This window comes from Haliotis rufescens, unplaced genomic scaffold (genome assembly GCF_023055435.1).
Source record: "Haliotis rufescens isolate VD_foot unplaced genomic scaffold, xgHalRufe1.0.p SCAF_30, whole genome shotgun sequence".
Classification (NCBI taxonomy): Eukaryota; Metazoa; Mollusca; class Gastropoda; order Lepetellida; family Haliotidae; genus Haliotis; species Haliotis rufescens.
Genome location: NW_025964002.1, coordinates 2057438 through 2076670, shown reverse-complemented (window position 1 = coordinate 2076670; position 19233 = coordinate 2057438). Strand labels below are relative to the sequence as shown.

At 46.7% G+C, this 19233-nt stretch overlaps 2 protein-coding genes across 2 annotated transcripts; both read left to right on the top strand.

The window, feature by feature from the left end:
• The first annotated feature begins 2307 nt into the window (after positions 1 to 2307).
• Positions 2308 to 4621, top strand: LOC125384508 (serine/threonine-protein kinase fray2-like). Its single transcript, XM_048403989.1, has 3 exons — positions 2308 to 2974; positions 3269 to 3352; positions 4563 to 4621. The coding sequence occupies exons 1-3, from the start codon at positions 2308 to 2310 to the stop codon at positions 4619 to 4621; spliced, it is 810 nt and encodes a 269-aa protein (XP_048259946.1).
• Positions 4622 to 17858: 13237 nt separating this feature from the next.
• On the top strand, positions 17859 to 19114 carry LOC125384507 (histidine-rich glycoprotein-like). Its single transcript, XM_048403988.1, has 2 exons — positions 17859 to 18319; positions 18445 to 19114. Exons 1-2 carry the CDS (start codon positions 17859 to 17861, stop codon positions 19112 to 19114), a joined length of 1131 nt encoding a protein of 376 aa, XP_048259945.1.
• Positions 19115 to 19233: the final 119 nt, after the last annotated feature.

Sequence of the window (19233 nt, the reverse complement as noted above, 5' to 3'; positions counted from 1 at the left end):
TAGGTCCCGCATTATTAAGGCGAGGTAAGGTGAGGTGAAATGGAGTTTAACGCCGCGTCCAAGATGTTTGCACTTATACATAGCGACTTCCATAAACGTGTGTATGTGGCTGCTTGTACTAGTCCGGACTAATGCCGATTTTATTGTGCTAGCCCACAGAGATACCATGCCGCAGTTTGACATGAATACCCCACTCAGACACAGCATATCGACTCCGAGCCGACCAGTCCTTGTTTTAGCCCCATGCCGAGCGCCAGACAGGGTAACAACAAGTGCCATCTTTTAACGTCTTTTGGTATGACGCGGCCGGGAATCGAACCCCGGGCCTTCCGCTCTTCGGGCTCTACCAATAGACGGTACCAATACCACAGAGGCGGTCGCATTATTGAGGCACACGTCAGAGTGACTAGCAAAATGAATAAAAGCGACAAAACACTTGCCATGATCATGATTTCATGTCTGCTAGTTGCACTGAAGGGTTCCGACTATGGCATATGTATGTGTTTATTTAGGAAATAAGCGACGAGTGGGAGTTGTTTATCGTACAATAAAATACTGCAGGGAGAATAAACCATACGGGCCGCATTTCTGGTCGTTTCTTTCTGATATCAGGTATCAAGATTATATACAGACTCTTTAAGCTTTAAAAATATTTCCCAGTTAATATTGATGACGCCCTGAATAGAATCCGACCTCGGAAATGTCGAACAAGTCCATTTTACTAACAGGTGGGTTAAATTTGGTATTTTCCGTGTATTCTCACAATCCTCACGTCAATTATCTGTATCTATTCTCCCAATACTGATTGTCATATCTCGCCCACTTTTGTATGCGATCGTTTGACCACTGAGTTTATCTGTGTAGCCCAGCTACATCCATGGGGAACAACTCACTACACGCTTCCCTATCTAAAATAACGTCGTCCAATATATGACGTCATCAAGTTGCGAGAGCATTTCCCATTCAGAAATGACGTCATGATAGAACATTGTTTTATCGTGAAATTAACTACGCTTCGTTCTACATTGTTCTTTGCGATTTATCGCGTAGCTATCTTATATGAATCAAGTTCATATAGCGCTGATACCTGTTCGCTAAAATAATATATGAAATTGCAAAAATGTAATGCAGCTGGCATCAGGTTTTTGTTTATGTAAAACTTCAGTTGAATTGTTTGATAGGCATTACTTAGAAGTTGACGGATGACAAAGTAGACACAATTTATGGATAACAACTTCTTTAACACTGTAAAAGCGACGTTTCGGTATAGAACCTTATACCGTTGTCAAGCAAGACTGTCAGAATTTCTTTTACAATCATGCAGTCATCAAATATTCTCGGTGAAGGTACGAGTAATCAGTTTTCACAAAGATAAATCTATTTTTTTTTATTACTTGATTGTTGACAGACACTGAAAGTAGGCCATTACCTCCTGCTATAATAATCGATTGGCAAAGCAAAGCTCGCATAAAACTGCTTTTCGAACCAATTAAAATCTTGCGATGTATTATCTCTCGCCGTTAACTTCAAATCCGAAACATATAAGTGTTATGATTAAGAGGTAAGACACACACAGTGTCTTTATTCCGAGGAGATGCTGCAGTGATACCAGGGATAAGTCACGCAGTTACCGAGCATTAGATTTAGATTGAAACGTCGTTGTTTGTTTCTCTCACCTTAATGATTTGTTTCGCAGTTATGTCATCTATGTATGGATATTTCAGTGATTTCGATTTTCCTGGAGTCATGTTTCTGATGGTGTAGTTCTGTATTTGTGGAACACGGGTAGAAACTGGGGGAACAGGGACCGAGACTGTAGGGACGGGGATAACAACAGGAGGAACGGGTGTAGAAACTGGAGCAACGGGGGTAGAAACAGGAAGAACGGGGGTAGCACCTGGAGGAATAGGGGTAAAAAAACAGGAGGAACAGTGGTTGAAACAGGAGCAACGGGGGTAGAAACAGGAAGAACGGGGGTAGCAACTGGAGGAATAGGGGTAAAAAAACAGGAGGAACAGTGGTTGAAACTGGAGGAACGGGGGTAGAAACAGGAAGAACGGGGGTAGCAACTGGAGGAATAGGGGTAAAAAAACAGGAGGAACAGTGGTTGAAACTGGAGGAACGGGGGTAGAAACTGGAGGAATAGGGGTAAAAAAAAGGAGGAACAGGGGTAGAAACAGGAGGAACAGGGACAGAGACTGCACGGACAGGGGTAGAAACAGGAAGAACGGGTGTACAAACAGGAGGAACAGGGGCAGAGACTGGAGGAACGGGGATAGAAACAGGAGGAACGGGTGTAGAAACTGGATGAACAGGGGCAGAGACTGGAGGAACAGGGATAGAAACAGGAGAAACAGGGGTAGACACAGGAGGAACAGGGATAGAAACAGGAGGAATAGGGGCAGAGACTGGAGGAACAGGGATAGAAACAGGAGAAACAGGGGTAGAAACAGGAGGAACAGGGATAGAAACAGGAGGAACAGGGGCAGAGACTGGAGGAACAGGGATAGAAACAGGAGGAACAGGGGAAGAGACTGGAGGAACAGGGATAGAAACAGGAGGAAGAGGGGTAGAAACAGAGGCAGAGACAGGAGGAACAGGGGTAGAAAAAGAAGGAACGGGGCTAGAAATAGGAGGAATAGGGGTAGAAACAGGAGGAACAGGGGCAGAGACTGGAGGAACAGGGGTAGAAACAGGAGGAACAGGGGTAGAAACTGGAGGAACAGGGGTAGAAACAGAGGCAGAGACTGGAGGAACAGGGGTAGAGACTGGAGGAACAGGGGCAGAGACTGGAGGAACAGGGGCAGAGACTGGAGGAACAGGGGCAGAAACAGAGGCAGAGACTGGAGGAACAGGGGCAGAAACAGAGGCAGAGACTGGAGGAACAGGGGTAGAAAAAGAAGGAACGGGGCCAGAAATAGGAGGAATGGGGGTAGAAACAGGAGGAACAGGAGTAGAAACAGGAGGAACAGAGGTAGAAACAGAAGGAACAGGGGCAGCGACTGGAGGAACAGGGGTAGAAACAGGAGGAATAGGGGCAGAAACTGGAGGAACAGGGGTAGAAACAGGAGGAACGGGGGTAGAAACAGGAGGATCAGGTGTAGAAACAAGAGGAACAGGGGCAGAGATTAGAGGAACAGGGATAGAAACAGGAGGAACAGGGGTAGAAACAGGAGGAACAAAGGTAGAAACAGGAGGGACAGGGGTAGAATCAGGAGGGGCAGGCGCAGAGATTGGAGGAACTGGGGTAGACACAGGAGGAACAAAGGTAGAAACAGGAGGAACAAAGGTAGAAACTGGAGGAACAGGGGTAGAATCAGGAGGGACTGGGATAGAAACGGGAAAAACAGGGGTAGAAACAGGAGAAACAGGGGTAGAAACAGGAGGAACAGGGGTAGAAACAGGAGGAACAGGGATAGAAACGGGAAAAACAGGGGTAGAAACAGGAGAAACAGGGGTAGAAACAGGAGGAACAGGGGTAGAAACAGGAGGAACAGGGGTAGAAACTGGAGGAACAAGGGTAGAAATAGGAGGAACAAGGGTAGAAACAGGAGGAATAGTGGTAGAGACTGGAGGAACATGAGTAGAAACAGGAAGAACTGGGGAAGAAACAGGAGGAACAGGAATAGAAACTTCTGTTTTAACAACAAGTACATAAAAACCAATCTGTATGAACCGTGAAGAATCGGGGTTGAATAGGTCTTCAGCAACCCATGCTTGCCGTAAAAGGCGACTATGCTTGTGGAAAGAGGCGACTAACGGGATCGGGTGATCAGGCCCGCTGACTTGGTTGATGTATCCCAAATGCGTGGATCGATGCTCATGATGTCAATAACTGGATAGTCTGGTCCAGACTCGATTATTTACAGACCGCCGTCATGTAGGTGAGTTGAGTGCGACGTTGAACAAGAGACAAACAAACAAACATTCTATAAGTACTTTCATTGAATTTTCCAATTTGAATATAAAATGAAATATTATTATAAAATTTCGACAGAGAAAGAACATGCATTACATGTAGTAAGTATGAGATATGGCATCCACCATCATACCTATCAAAGACCAATCAGTGTACCTAAAGGCCTGCGTGCGTTCACCATGAACGCCTGTATTTTATGTCATGATGGGTGACTGAAAAGTCCTCGGACTAACTATAAGGGATGTATAGTGCCGTACACCTTTAACAATACGCAATAGTTGTTTGATCAAGGTTACAACTTTCAAGACCTCAGTCAAGTTTTCCAAAAGTTTCATTGTAGACATGTGGAGGGTATTTCCAAATTTGACGCATCAGTGACAAAGATTATGTCCGATGCATTTCCCTAGTTTGACTTGTACCATAGGTTTCTATGTTTTATTCAGGTCAACATTTGCAGGTGTTTGTGACGGGTCCCCTCGGTAGGGCAGAAAACGTTAACCTGTTTTGCGAACATCGGGTAGCATCACTATCTGATAGTGATTCACAAACACATGCACGTGATATAGTTGGAATTGTACACGACTCTGCTGGTGGCAGAGATTTCGTATGAATATGGAAAGGGTTTTGTCGCTTTTCATTCAAGAGGACAAAAGAGAGTCGAAGATGGAGAAGATCAGGAAGTGCTTCAACAGTCACCACTGAGAAACATGTTAATTAATAATAAATATGATCAAGGATGATCGACGACTCCCCACACGTCACACAGCCATAGTAGGCATCTCTCATGCCTGTTCCATGGGTGTACCATACTGGTGTCTGTTTCATGGGTGTACCATACTGGTGTCTGTTCCATGGGTGTACCATACTGGTGTCTGTTCCATGGGTGTACCATACTGGTGGCTGTTCCATGGGTGTACCATACTGGTGTCTGTTCCATGGGTGTACCATACTGGTGGCTGTTCCATGGGTGTACCATACTGGTGGCTGTTACATGGGTGTACCATACTGGTGGCTGTTCCATGGGTGTACCAGACTGGTGTCTGTTCCATGGGTGTACCATACTGGTGGCTGTTCCATGGGTGTACCAGACTGGTGTCTGTTCCATGGGTGTACCATACTGGTGTCTCTTCCATGGGTGTACCATACTGGTGTCTGTTCCATGGGTGTACCATACTGGTGTCTGTTCCATGGGTGTACCAGACTGGTGTCTGTTCCATGGGTGTACCATACTGGTGTCTGTTCCATGGGTGTACCATACTGGTGTCTGTTCCATGGGTGTACCAAGCAGGTGGCTGTTCCATGGGTGTACCATACTGGTGTCTGTTCCATGGGTGTACCATACTGGTGTCTGTTCCATGGGTGTACCATACTGGTGGCTGTTCCGTGGGTGTACCATACAGGTGGCTGTTCCATGGGTGTACCATACTGGTGTCTGTTCCATGGGTGTACCAGACAGGTGTCTGTTCCATGGGTGTACCATACAGGTGGCTGTTCCATTGGTGTACCATACTGGTGTCTGTTCCATGGGTGTACCATACTGGTGTCTGTTCCATGGGTGTACCGTACAGGTGGCTGTTCCATGGGTGTACCATACTGGTGTCTGTTCCATGGGTGTACCATACTGGTGTCTGTTCCATGGGTGTACCATACTGGTGTCTGTTCCATGGGTGTACCATACAGGTGGCTGTTCCATGGGTGTACCATACTGGTGTCTGTTCCATGGGTGTACCATACTGGTGTCTGTTCCATGGGTGTACCATACTGGTGTCTGTTCCATGGGTGTACCGTACTGGTGTCTGTTCCATGGGTGTACCGTACAGGTGGCTGTTCCATGGGTGTACCATACTGGTGTCTGTTCCATGGGTGTACCATACTGGTGTATGTTCCATGGGTGTACCATACTGGTGGCTGTTCCATGGGTGTACCATACTGGTGTCTGTTCCATCGGTGTACCATACTGGTGGCTGTTCCATGGGTGTACCATACTGGTGTCTGTTCCATGGGTGTACCGTACTGGTGGCTGTTCCATTGGTGTACCGTACTTGTGTCTGTTCCATGGGTGAACCATACTGGTGTCTGTTCCATTGGTGTACCGTACAGGTGTCTGTTCCATGGGTGTACCATACTGGTGTCTGTTCCATGGGTGTACCGTACAGGTGGCTGTTCCATGGGTGTACCATACTGGTGGCTGTTCCATGGGTGTACCATACTGGTGGCTGTTCCATGGGTGTACCGTACAGGTGTCTGTTCCATGGGTGTACCATACTGGTGGCTGTTCCATGGGTGTACCGTACAGGTGGCTGTTCCATGGGTGTACCATACTGGTGTCTGTTCCATGGGTGAACCATACTGGTGTCTGTTCCATGGGTGTACCATACTGGTGGCTGTTCCATGGGTGTACCATACTGGTGTCTGTTCCATGGGTGTACCATACAGGTGGCTGTTCCATGGGTGTACCATACTGGTGTCTGTTCCATGGGTGTACCATACTGGTGTCTGTTCCATGGGTGTACCATACTGGTGTCTGTTCCATGGGTGTACCGTACTGGTGTCTGTTCCATGGGTGTACCGTACAGGTGGCTGTTCCATGGGTGTACCATACTGGTGTCTGTTCCATGGGTGTACCATACTGGTGTATGTTCCATGGGTGTACCATACTGGTGGCTGTTCCATGGGTGTACCATACTGGTGTCTGTTCCATGGGTGTACCATACTGGTGTCTGTTCCATGGGTGTACCATACTGGTGTCTGTTCCATGGGTGTACCGTACTGGTGGCTGTTCCATTGGTGTACCGTACTTGTGTCTGTTCCATGGGTGAACCATACTGGTGTCTGTTCCATTGGTGTACCGTACAGGTGTCTGTTCCATGGGTGTACCATACTGGTGTCTGTTCCATGGGTGTACCGTACAGGTGTCTGTTCCATGGGTGTACCATACTGGTGGCTGTTCCATGGGTGTACCATACTGGTGGCTGTTCCATGGGTGTACCGTACAGGTGTCTGTTCCATGGGTGTACCATACTGGTGGCTGTTCCATGGGTGTACCGTACAGGTGGCTGTTCCATGGGTGTACCATACTGGTGTCTGTTCCATGGGTGAACCATACTGGTGTCTGTTCCATGGGTGTACCATACTGGTGGCTGTTCCATGGGTGAACCATACAGGTGGCTGTTCCATGGGTGTACCATACTGGTGGCTGTTCCATGGGTGTACCATACTGGTGGCTGTTCCATGGGTGTACCATACTGGTGTCTGTTCCATGGGTGTACCATACTGGTGTCTGTTCCATGGGTGTACCATACTGGTGGCTGTTCCATGGGTGTACCATACTGGTGTCTGTTCCATGGGTGAACCATACAGGTGGCTGTTCCATGGGTGTACCATACTGGTGGCTGTTCCATGAGTGTACCATACTGGTGTCTGTTCCATGGGTGTACCATACTGGTGTCTGTTCCATGGGTGTACCATACTGGTGGCTGTTCCATGGGTGTACCATACTGGTGGCTGTTCCATGGGTGTACCATACTGGTGTCTGTTCCATGGGTGAACCATACAGGTGTTTGTTCCATGGGTGTACCGTACAGGTGGCTGTTCCATGGGTGTACCATACTGGTGGCTGTTCCATGGGTGTACCATACTGGTGGCTGTTCCATGGGTGTACCGTACAGGTGTCTGTTCCATGGGTGTACCATACTGGTGGCTGTTCCATGGGTGTACCGTACAGGTGGCTGTTCCATGGGTGTACCATACTGGTGTCTGTTCCATGGGTGAACCATACTGGTGTCTGTTCCATGGGTGTACCATACTGGTGGCTGTTCCATGGGTGTACCATACTGGTGTCTGTTCCATGGGTGTACCATACAGGTGGCTGTTCCATGGGTGTACCATACTGGTGTCTGTTCCATGGGTGTACCATACTGGTGTCTGTTCCATGGGTGTACCATACTGGTGTCTGTTCCATGGGTGTACCATACAGGTGTCTGTTCCATGGGTGTACCATACTGGTGGCTGTTCCATGGGTGTACCATACTGGTGGCTGTTCCATGGGTGTACCATACTGGTGGCTGTTCCATGGGTGTACCATACTGGTGTCTGTTCCATGGGTGTACCGTACAGGTGTCTGTTCCATGGGTGTACCAGACTGGTGTCTGTTCCATGGGTGTACCATACTGGTGTCTGTTCCATGGGTGTACCATACTGGTGTCTGTTCCATGGGTGTACCATACTGGTGTCTGTTCCATGGGTGTACCATACTGGTGGCTGTTCCATGGGTGTACCATACTGGTGTCTGTTCCATGGGTGTACCATACAGGTGTCTGTTCCATGGGTGTACCATTATGGTGGCTGTTCCATGGGTGTACCGTACAGGTGTCTGTTCCATGGGTGTACCAGACTGGTGTCTGTTCCATGGGTGTACCATACTGGTGGCTGTTCCATGGGTGTACCATACTGGTGGCTGTTCCATGGGTGTACCATACTGGTGTCTGTTCCATGGGTGTACCATACTGGTGGCTGTTCCATGGGTGTACCATACTGGTGTCTGTTCCATGGGTGTACCATACTGGTGGCTGTTCCATGGGTGTACCGTACAGGTGGCTGTTCCATGGGTGTACCATACAGGTGGCTGTTCCATGGGTGTACCATACTGGTGTCTGTTCCATGGGTGTACCATACTGGTGTCTGTTCCATGGGTGTACCATACAGGTGGCTGTTCCATGGGTGTACCATACTGGTGGCTGTTCCATGGGTGTACCATACAGGTGTCTGTTCCATGGGTGTACCAGACTGGTGTCTGTTCCATGGGTGTACCATACTGGTGGCTGTTCCATGGGTGTACCATACTGGTGGCTGTTCCATGGGTGTACCATACTGGTGTCTGTTCCATGGGTGTACCATACTGGTGGCTGTTCCATGGGTGTACCGTACAGGTGTCTGTTCCATGGGTGTACCATACTGGTGGCTGTTCCATGGGTGTACCATACTGGTGTCTGTTCCATGGGTGTACCATACTGGTGGCTGTTCCATGGATGTACTGGTGGACCACGTCCCGACACGTCAAACCATTAATGGTAACATGTTTGGGCACCTGCGTGAGGACATCAGGGACAAACATCACAGAAAACACACTAAAAGTGTTGTTCAACCAGACTAAAACACCTGTCCGTTGTCGCCATGGCCGAAATGCATGACCGTGGCCTTTGACTCATTGAACACATCCGTATTCACCAGATTCGGCACCGTCTGGAGTCCACTTCTTCCCAATCTTGAAGAAAGAACTGTCTGGCAAGCATTATGCAAATGATGATAACGTCATTATCGCTGTCACAATCTTTTTACACGACCACGAGGAGGCAATTTACAACAGGGCGATCCAGACACTCGGGCGTCATTGGCAGAAGTTGGGGACCACGGAGGGTACTTAAAGCAGATGCTATTCGGACCATCAGCGTAATCTACCTCTGAAGGAATACAAACATTACAAATGCAGGTATGATCTCCAATTATATTTACCAGTTATAATCAATCAGTTGGAAAGCATATGACTGTGAATACGGTAGGACTAACACTAACAGATAACACTGCCTGGGCCCCATGGAGTGAGCCCAACACTTTGGCAGCAGGTTTGTTTGTAAGCTACTACTCGCGCTTTTTATCGCCCTCATCAAAATTCCAGCTGTGTGACGGCGGTCTGTAAATAATCGAGTCTGGGTCAGACAATCCAGTGATTGACACAATGAGCATCAGTCTACACAACTGGCATAAATTGACAGGCATCAGCCAAGTCAGGTAACCTGACCAGCCGATCCCGAGAGTGTAATCTTACGACCAGATTTGGTTGGTGAAGACAAATTCTAACCCTGGTCTTCACGGGGATGGTATCAAGTTCGTCACTTGAGAAAAAGTTAGGTGTATTTTATTCTCTGTTCTATGCGCAAAATACGACGATGTATTCTTCGTTTTATGAAATCACGGTACCTGTTGCGTGTACAATTGCCAAATGAATATATCGCCATTCTCATGATAGCTTCGGTAGAGACCTAGTGCAAACGAAACACATTAACCAGTGATGAGTTTGTTGCTAATCGTCCTAACATGTCGTCACAGCTAATCTATGTTCTCTGTTGTACGACATAGTCATTGTACCAACTGACCCAGCTAAGTGCAGCAATTCTGAACAAAGGCACAATTTTCATTTTTTTCCATTGTTTCAAAAAACCACCAATGCTTATATTGACGCGGAAGAAAGAATGACAGGACGTTGCACTCTTTCCTGACCTAATAGAGTGGTCTGCTGGTCTGTTGATATAACTACTTCCAGCTGTAATGGACACGTACAAAAGATCACCCAGCTTCTTAATTCCCAACCGATCAATATAGTATTCATGTACTATGCCTCCAAATCTATGACCCTTTGTTGTCATTTACTAGAAAACGTAAAAGCTTTGTAACTTCATCTCATTGACGTAAATGATGGAATGGGTTCCATCTTGAGCCGTTTAGCCAGGTTCACACAGTGCCGATTGTCTCCCGTTTGAGATCAGACAGCGCTAGAACACGAAAAGTGAAAAATCGGATTGCTATCCTCAATGATCTGGAATGTCTTATCATTGTCTGAACGCAGTCGTATACGTTCGTAATTTTAATCGGGAATGATCCTACCAAGGACGGCAGTAATAATCCTGAATGTGTAACTGAGCCCTCAACAAAGACACCAACCATGTGTGTTTGACATGATGGCTCTGTCTCTGACATAGATTAATACACATTGGCTTTGTGCTGATGCTGATTGTTCACGTTTACATTATAAACATATTGGAAATCTTTACACTGGCACTAGTTACCTGGACACTACGTTAGAAGCTTCTGTGCACGGTGCTACATCAGATGGAAAGACGTATGCAGCTCCTAGTTGCAATCGCTGTTCTCTCTGGTGAGTGTTTTGCCACTGAATATTGTAGTGGTTGTTTGTTTATCAAATTCAGTGTAATTGAATTTAATATTTGCAGCCACTGTGCTGGCATAATGATAGTTAGATGCTTTGAGACCTACGATAAGGTTGCCTTGTGGACATTTTCAGATTAGTTTCCGACTTAGAATGAATACACGTGTTCCTTTACGCATTGTCACCTCTCAAATGAACTTAATCATGAATGAAATACATATGTATTGCGTTTCTTAAAACGATTATGGTGTCAACAATGTAACTCGTGACTCTTCATACTGCAATCAGCCCGAAGGTCGTGTATTCACAGGTGACTTTAATATTGTTTACTACACTAACCTTCGTCGGTTATACAAATATGGGCCAAAATATCGTGAACGGCCTGCGCAATCAACTTTTTTAATTGCAATAGATGCTGTCTAAGCGTATGCTAAAACATGGGCCAATAGGGAAATCGAACCTGATGAATGTCCTTCAAAGTGGGTTAAGTCAGGGCGTCATGTTGTCATGGGTAGAATGCACAAACTGAAAGAGGAGACAGAAGAGGCCAGCTGTCGTCCAATGTCTGACAGTTATTCCCACTGACAAGGCCTCAAGTAACATAACCAAAATATGTCAGCATCATTGGCATTTCCGTTCGGCCAAAAAGGGCCTTTATGCAAAAGGTCCTTTCTCAGTTATCTGAACTGACTGTGTGTAGATATAACACTGCGGAATAATAATTACTTGAGATGTGTCCAGCTGCAGGTGCCCGTTCTGAGATTCTGACAGGCACGACGTATTACATCTACACGGACAAGAGGACATGGAACGAGGCAAGGTCTGTCTGTGAGTCCGAAGGAGGGCGGTTGGGCATGTTTGATAACGATGCCACATTTGATGCACTGTTGGCTTACAGAGACACTGAGGCGTCCTGGGAAATAAACGTGTACGTTTCTACATCTGTCAAAGATAGATTCATTCCATACAGAATGGACTTCCTATTGCATTGTAACGAAAGAAATACGATTGTTATGGAGTACATTGAGACCTGTAATTTTATCTTCGTTGTGTTCTTTTGTTATTTCTGTGAATAAAAGTGTTTGTTTCTCTTAGATGAGAATAATTGATGAGTGTGAGGTTGGGTGTGTTGGTGTGTGGATATGTTGGTGGGCGTGCGGGCGTGTGGGAGGGTAGGTGTGTGGGTGGATGTGTTGGTACGTGTGTGGATGGGTGTGTTGGTGAGTGTGTGGGTGAGTGTGTGGGTGAGTGTGTGGGTTGATGTGTTGATGGCGTGTTGTTGGGTGTGTAGGTAGGTGTGTAGGTGGGTGTGTTGGTGAGTTTTTTGGTGAGGGTGTTGATTGTGTCTTGGTGGGTTTGTGGGTGGGTGTCTTGGTGAACATGTAGGTGGGTGTGTAGGTGGGCTTGTGGGTGGGTGTCTTTGTGAACATGTAGGTGGGTGTATGGGTGGATGTGTTGGTGAGTATGTGGGTGGGTGTTGAGGGTGTGTGGGTGGATGTGTTCGTGTGTAGGTGGGTGGGTGTTGATGGTGTGTAGGTGGGTGTGTGGATGGATGTGTTGGTGAGCATGTAGGTGGGTGTTGATGGTGTGTAGGTGGGTGTGTGGGTAGATGTGTTAGTGAGCATGTAGGTGGGTGTTGATGGTGTGTAGGTGGGTGGGTGGGTAGATGTGTTGGTGAGCATGTAGGTGGGTGTTGATGGTGTGTAGGTGGGTGGGTGGGTAGATGTGTTGGTGAGCATGTAGGTGGGTGTTGATGGTGTGTAGGTGGGTGTGTGGGTAGATGTGTTAGTGAGCATGTAGGTGGGTGTTGATGGTGTGTAGGTGGGTGGGTGGGTAGATGTGTTGGTGAGCATGTAGGTGGGTGTGTTGGTGGGTGTGTGGGTGTGTGGGTGGGATGATGTATACGGTTTTTGCCTCGGATGACGATATTCTTCCTCACGTTTGTTTCTCAGAGAAACATATTTCTGGATTGGATTAAACTCCGCAGCCGTCAATACCAAATACCGATGGGACAGCTGTGAACCGCTGACCTCAGACCACTGGTCAACCCCTGGGAGGGTGGAATCTGATGATGAACTTTGCGTTGCAGCGGGCAGGGATACGTGCAAGTGGATGCCTAAACACTGTGGAGACCGACTACCGTATGTATGCGAGAAGAACACAGGTAAGACACATTTCGCAAACATCTTACCCGATCAAAATCTGGAAACAGGGGTTTCAGTTATATCACGGCGTGTCAATTTGATGTGATTTGGGAGTATTTCAGTTATATCACGGCGTGTTAATTTGATGTGGGAGTATTTCAGTTATATCACGGCGTGTCAGTTTGATGTGATTTGGGAGTATTTCAGTTATATCACGGCGTGTCAGTTTGATGTGGGAGTATTTCAGTTATATCACGAGATGTCAGGTGTCATATTATCAATATGGTGTAATTTGAGTTCCGTTAGTAAACAGGCATGAACTTTCATTTTCATTTTGAGTTTAGGACTTCCACTGCGTATCACATTTTTTAGCAATATATTTCACTGCCCTATAACACTTTGCGTATGTCGTAATTGATTTCCTTCGTGGCCTCTGTTACATGATATTAAGACACGGAACTATACGATCTGCATCCCTGCTTCTCCAGGTCCATGCACGTACAACCTGACCAGTGGTCACTGTGATGACGGAGCTGAAGCCCGGCTCGCTGTCGAGTTGACGACCAGAAGAGGATGTCTGGAGAGATGCGACACTGAATACAGGAGTGGGCTCCCATGTTGGATGTTCGTTTACGAGAGTCCACACTGTCGGCTGTATTTCGCCAGCACCCCGTGGCAGTGTCTGGGATCCACATCCGATGTGTCTGCTGATACTGGTGTCAGGAGCTGCTTCACATGTAAGTGTTTGTTCCCGTGTAGGTGATGAGTAGATGATGGATGCTGAGTAGGTCATGGACGATGTGTAGGTCATGGTTGATGTGTAGGTCATGGACGATGTGTAGGTGATGGATGCTGAGTAGGTCATAGACGATGTGGAGGTCATGGTTGATGTGTAGGTGATGGATGCTAAGTAGGTCATGGATGCTGAGTAGGTCATGGACGATGTGGAGGTCATGGTTGATGTGTAGGTCATGGTTGATGTGTAGGTCATGGATGCTGAGTAGGTCATGGACGATGTGGAGGTCATGGTTGATGTGTAGGTCATGGTTGATGTGGAGGTCATGGACGATGTGGAGGTCATGGTTGATGTGTAGGTCATGGATGCTGAGTAGGTCATGGTTGATGTGGAGGTCATGGACGATGTGGAGGTCATGGTTGATGTGTAGGTCATGGTTGATGTGTAGGTCATGGATGCTGAGTAGGTCATGGACGATGTGGAGGTCATGGATGCTGAGTAGGTCATGGTTGATGTGGAGGTCATGGACGATGTGGAGGTCATGGTTGATGTGTAGGTCATGGTTGATGTGTAGGTCATGGATGCTGAGTAGGTCATGGACGATGTGGAGGTCATGGACGATGTGGAGGTCATGGTTGATGTGGAGGTCATGGACGATGTGGAGGTCATGACTGGTGTGTTGTCATGGACGATGTGGAGTTCATGATTGATGTGTAGGTCATGGCTGATGTGTAGGTCATGACTGGTGTGTAGGTCATGACTGGTGTGTTGTCATGGACGATGTGGAGGTCATGGTTGATGTGTAGGTCATGGACGATGTGTAGGTCATGACTGGTGTGTTGTCATGGACGATGTGTAGGTGCTGGATGCTGAGAAGGTCATGGACGATGTGGAGGTCATGGTTGATGTGGAGGTCATGGTTGATGTGTAGGTCATGGTTGATGTGTAGGTCATGGCTGATGTGTAGGTCATGACTGGTGTGTTGTCATGGACGATGTGGAGGTCATGGTTGATGTGTAGGTCAAGGACGATGTGTAGGTCATGACTGGTGTGTAGGTCATGAATGGTGTGTTGTAATGGACGATGTGGAGGTCATGGTTGTTGTGGAGGTCATGGACGATGTCTAGGTAATGATTGATGTGTACGTCATGGTTGATGTGTAGGTCATGGCTGATGTGTAGGTCATGGCTGATGTGTAGGTCATGGACGATGTGTAGGTCATGGTTGATGTGTAGGTCATGGCTGATGTGTAGGTCATGGACGATGTGTAGGTCATGGCTGATGTGTAGGTCATGGTTGATGTGTAGGTCATGGACGATGTGGAGGTCATGGTTGATGTGTAGGTCATGGACGATGTGGAGGTCATGGCTGATGTGTAGGTCATGACTGATGTGTAGGTCATGACTGGTGTGTTGTCATGGACGATGTGGAGGTCATGGTTGATGTGTAGGTCATGGCTGATGTGTAGGTCATGACTGGTGTGTTGTCATGGACGATGTGGAGGTCATGGTTGATGTGTAGGTCATGGACGATGTGTAGGTCATGGGAGATGTGTAGGTCATGGTTGATGTGAAGGCCATGATTAGTGTGTTGTCATGAACGATGTGGAGGTCATGGTCGATGTAGAGGTCATGGTCGATGCGGAGGTCATGGCAAGTCTTCAAGGCTTGGGATGTTACGAGTTTGTTTGTCTCCGCCTCGTTTCCTATCCTTTTCAAATATTGAATAAGATACCGTGAAATCAATATTCACTGCGGCTGTTGCGTATTGTTATGCCGGATGAAGTTAATCCCATTAACCACATATACATGTATTATTATTTGTTTGTTTGTTTGCTGTTTAACGCAATATTCCAGCTACATGTGGTCTGTATATAATCGAGCCTGGACCAGACAATCCGGTTATTGATATCATGAGCATCGATCCACGCAATTTGGATACGATGACATGCATCAACCAAGTCAGCGAGCCTGACCACCCGATCCCGTTAGTCGCCTCTTACGACAAGCATAGTCGCTTTTTATGAAAGGCATGGGTTGCTGACGACCTTTTCTAAACTGGATCTTCATATGTATTATGTAAACCCTGACAAGGATCTGTTTTGTGTTTGTGTTTGTGTTTGAGCGAGGATGTGGTTTGCTCATCCTCGGTTAGCACGTTTACTATAAGTTCATCAATAGCACCCTGGACTCATGTCACGCAGTGATCTCGACACGAACGACACGGCGCTATTATAACCATGCAATCAAATTCGATCATGGGCGAGAGACATTTTGTGCTAAGTTAGTTAGCCAGGTGGAGTTGATGACGTCATGGGTATTTATCACAATAAAATGGAGATGCTACACTGGCTAATCGGTGAATATATGTGCATGGTTCGCATGTAATGATGTGTGGGTGATACTCTGTGTGATAGTACCTGTTATGTGTATTGTATGTCGCACATGTAACATTGTCGGTAGTGTGTGTTATAGTGTCTGTAGTGTGTGTCATAGTGTCGGTAGTGTGTGTTATAGTGTCTGAAGTGAGTGTTATAGTTCTGTGGTGTTATAGTGTCTGTAGTGTATGTTATAGTGTCTGTAGTGTGTGTTATAGTGTCGGTAGTGTGTGTTATAGTGTCTGAAGTGAGTGTTATAGTTCTGTGGTGTGTTATAGTGTCTGTAGTGTATTGTAGTGTCCGTAGTGTGTGTTATAGTGTCTGTAGTGTGTGTTATAGTGTCTGTAGTGTGTGTTATAGTGTCTGTAGTGTGTGTTATAGTGTCTGTAGTGTGTGTAATAGTGTCTGAAGTGAGTGTTATAGTTCTGTAGTGTGTTATAGTTTCTATAGTGTATTGTAGTGTCCGTAGTGTATGTTATAGTGTCTGTAGTGTGTGTTATAGTGTCTGTAGTGTGTGTTATAGTGTCTGCAGTGTGTGTTATAGTGTCTGCAGTGTGTGTTATAGTGTCTGAAGTGAGTGTTATAGTTCTGTAGTGTGCTATAGTGTCTGTAGTGTATTGTAGTGTCCGTAGTGTGTGTTATAGTGTCTGGTGTGTGTGTTTTTGTGTCTGCAGTATGTGTAATAGTGTCTGTAGTGTGTGTTATAGTGTCTGAAGTGAGTGTTATAGTTCTGTAGTGTGTTATAGTGTATGTAGTGTATCGTAGTGTCCGTAGTGTGTGTTATAGTGTCTGGTGTGTGTGTTTTAGTGTCTGCAGTATGTGTTATAGTTTCTGTAGTAGGTATTATAGTTCTGTTGTGTGTTATAGTGCCTATAGTGTGTGTAATAGTGTCTGTAGTGTGTGTTGTAGTTTCCGTAGTGTGTTATAGTGTCTGTAGTGTGTGTTGTAGTGTCTGTAGTGTGTGTTATAGTGTCTGTAATGTGTGTTATAGTGTCTGTAGTGTGTGTTATAGTGTCTGTAGTGTGTGTTATAGTGTCTGTTGTGTGTGTTTTAGTGTCTGTAGTGTGTGTTGTAGTGTCTGTAGTGTGTTGTAATGTCCGTAGATTGTGTTATAGTGTCCGTGGTGTGTTAAAGTGTCGGTAGTGTGTGTTGTAGGGTCTGTTGTGTGTGTTATAGTGTCTGTAGTGTGTGTTATAGTGTCTGTAGTGTGTGTTATAGTGTCTGTAGTGTGTGTTGTAGTGTCTGTAGTGTGTGTTATAGTGAAAGACAGTTATGCATTACCTCAATTTCCTGTTTGCCGAGGCCGAGGGGTAATCTCGTTGTTACGACGTTCGCTCGTTCCCCCACGTGGGTACAATGTTTGACGCTAACTGATGTGTCAACCGTCATAGGGCAGAAATATTGCTAAAAGCGGCGTAAAATCATACACATTCATTTTTAATGCATCACGTACATATATTATCACTTCCAACCATGATACTGCTGAAGGCAAATGATGTTACATTCAATATTTCTAATTCACAGTTTCTTTCAATGAATCGACGACACAAGTCTCTGATGATGACAGCAATTTTCCTGTCATCAGCTGCGACCTAACCACAAATACAACAACATCCTTAACCACGGCAACTATAGCTACTTTGATTGCGACACAACCCGTCCCTTCTGCAGCAGAAACTACTACACCGTCTACAACACAAACTACCACTCAGTCTACCTCAACAAGTAACGCCCAGCCAATGGCACAAGCAAACCCTCTGACTACCACGCAAACCACTATTCAGAAGATCACGACATCTACCACAACATCTACTACTCTGCCTACGACGACAACGACCACTGAACCTACCACGACAACTAATCCCCAGCATAATAAATATCCAGACAATCAGCCTAGCACACAAGCTACGACCACTCAATCTACCACGACGACGACCACTCAACCTACCACGACAACCACCACTCAACCTACAACGTCAACGACAACTCAACCTACCACGACATCGACCACTCAACCTACCACGACATCGACCACTCAACCTATAATGACAACGACCACTCAACCTACCACGACAACTAATCTCCAGCATAACATACCTCCAGACAATCAGCCTAGCACACAAGCCACGACAACGGCCACTCAACCTACCACGACATCGACCACTCAACCTACCACGACAACGACCACACAACCTACCACGACATCGACCACTCAACCTACCACGAAAACGACCACTCAACCTACCACGACATCGACCACTCAACCCACCACGACAACGACCACTCAACCAACCACGACAACGACCACTCAACCTACCACGACAGCGGCCACTCAACCTATCACGACAGCGGCCACTCAGCCTACCACGACAACGACCACACAACCTACCACGACAACGACCACTCAATCTACCACGACAACGACCACTCAATCTACCACGACAACGACCACTCAATCTACCACGACAACGACCACTCAACCTACCACGACAACGACCACTCAACCTACCACGACATCGACCACTCAACCTACCACGACATCGACCACTCAACCTACCACGACAACGACCACTCAACCTACCACGACAACGACCACTCAACCTACCACGACAACGACCACACAACCTACTACGACAACGACCACTCAACCTACCACGACATCGACCACTCAACCTACCACGACAACGGCCACTCAACCTACCACGACATCGACCACTCAACCTACCACGACATCGACCACTCAACCTACCACGACATCGACCACTCAACCTACCACGACAACGGCCACACAACCTACCACGACATCGACCACTCAACCTACCACGACAGCGGCCACTCAACCCACCACGACAACGACCACACAACCTACCACGACAACCACCTCTCAATCTACCACGACAGCCACCACTCAAACTACGGCACAAACTTCCACGCACCCCACTGTTGCTTCTTCCCCAGCAGTGCCTGCGACAACATCCCCACTCGATATCGGTAAGTGGAAATCTCTGCCAGTAAATCGAACCGTCTCCATATACAGTAAAATACGTTTATAACGAATACGCTTGTAACAAACTGACGGATATAACGAACTTTGTGGCTAGGCAGTTTTGTGTA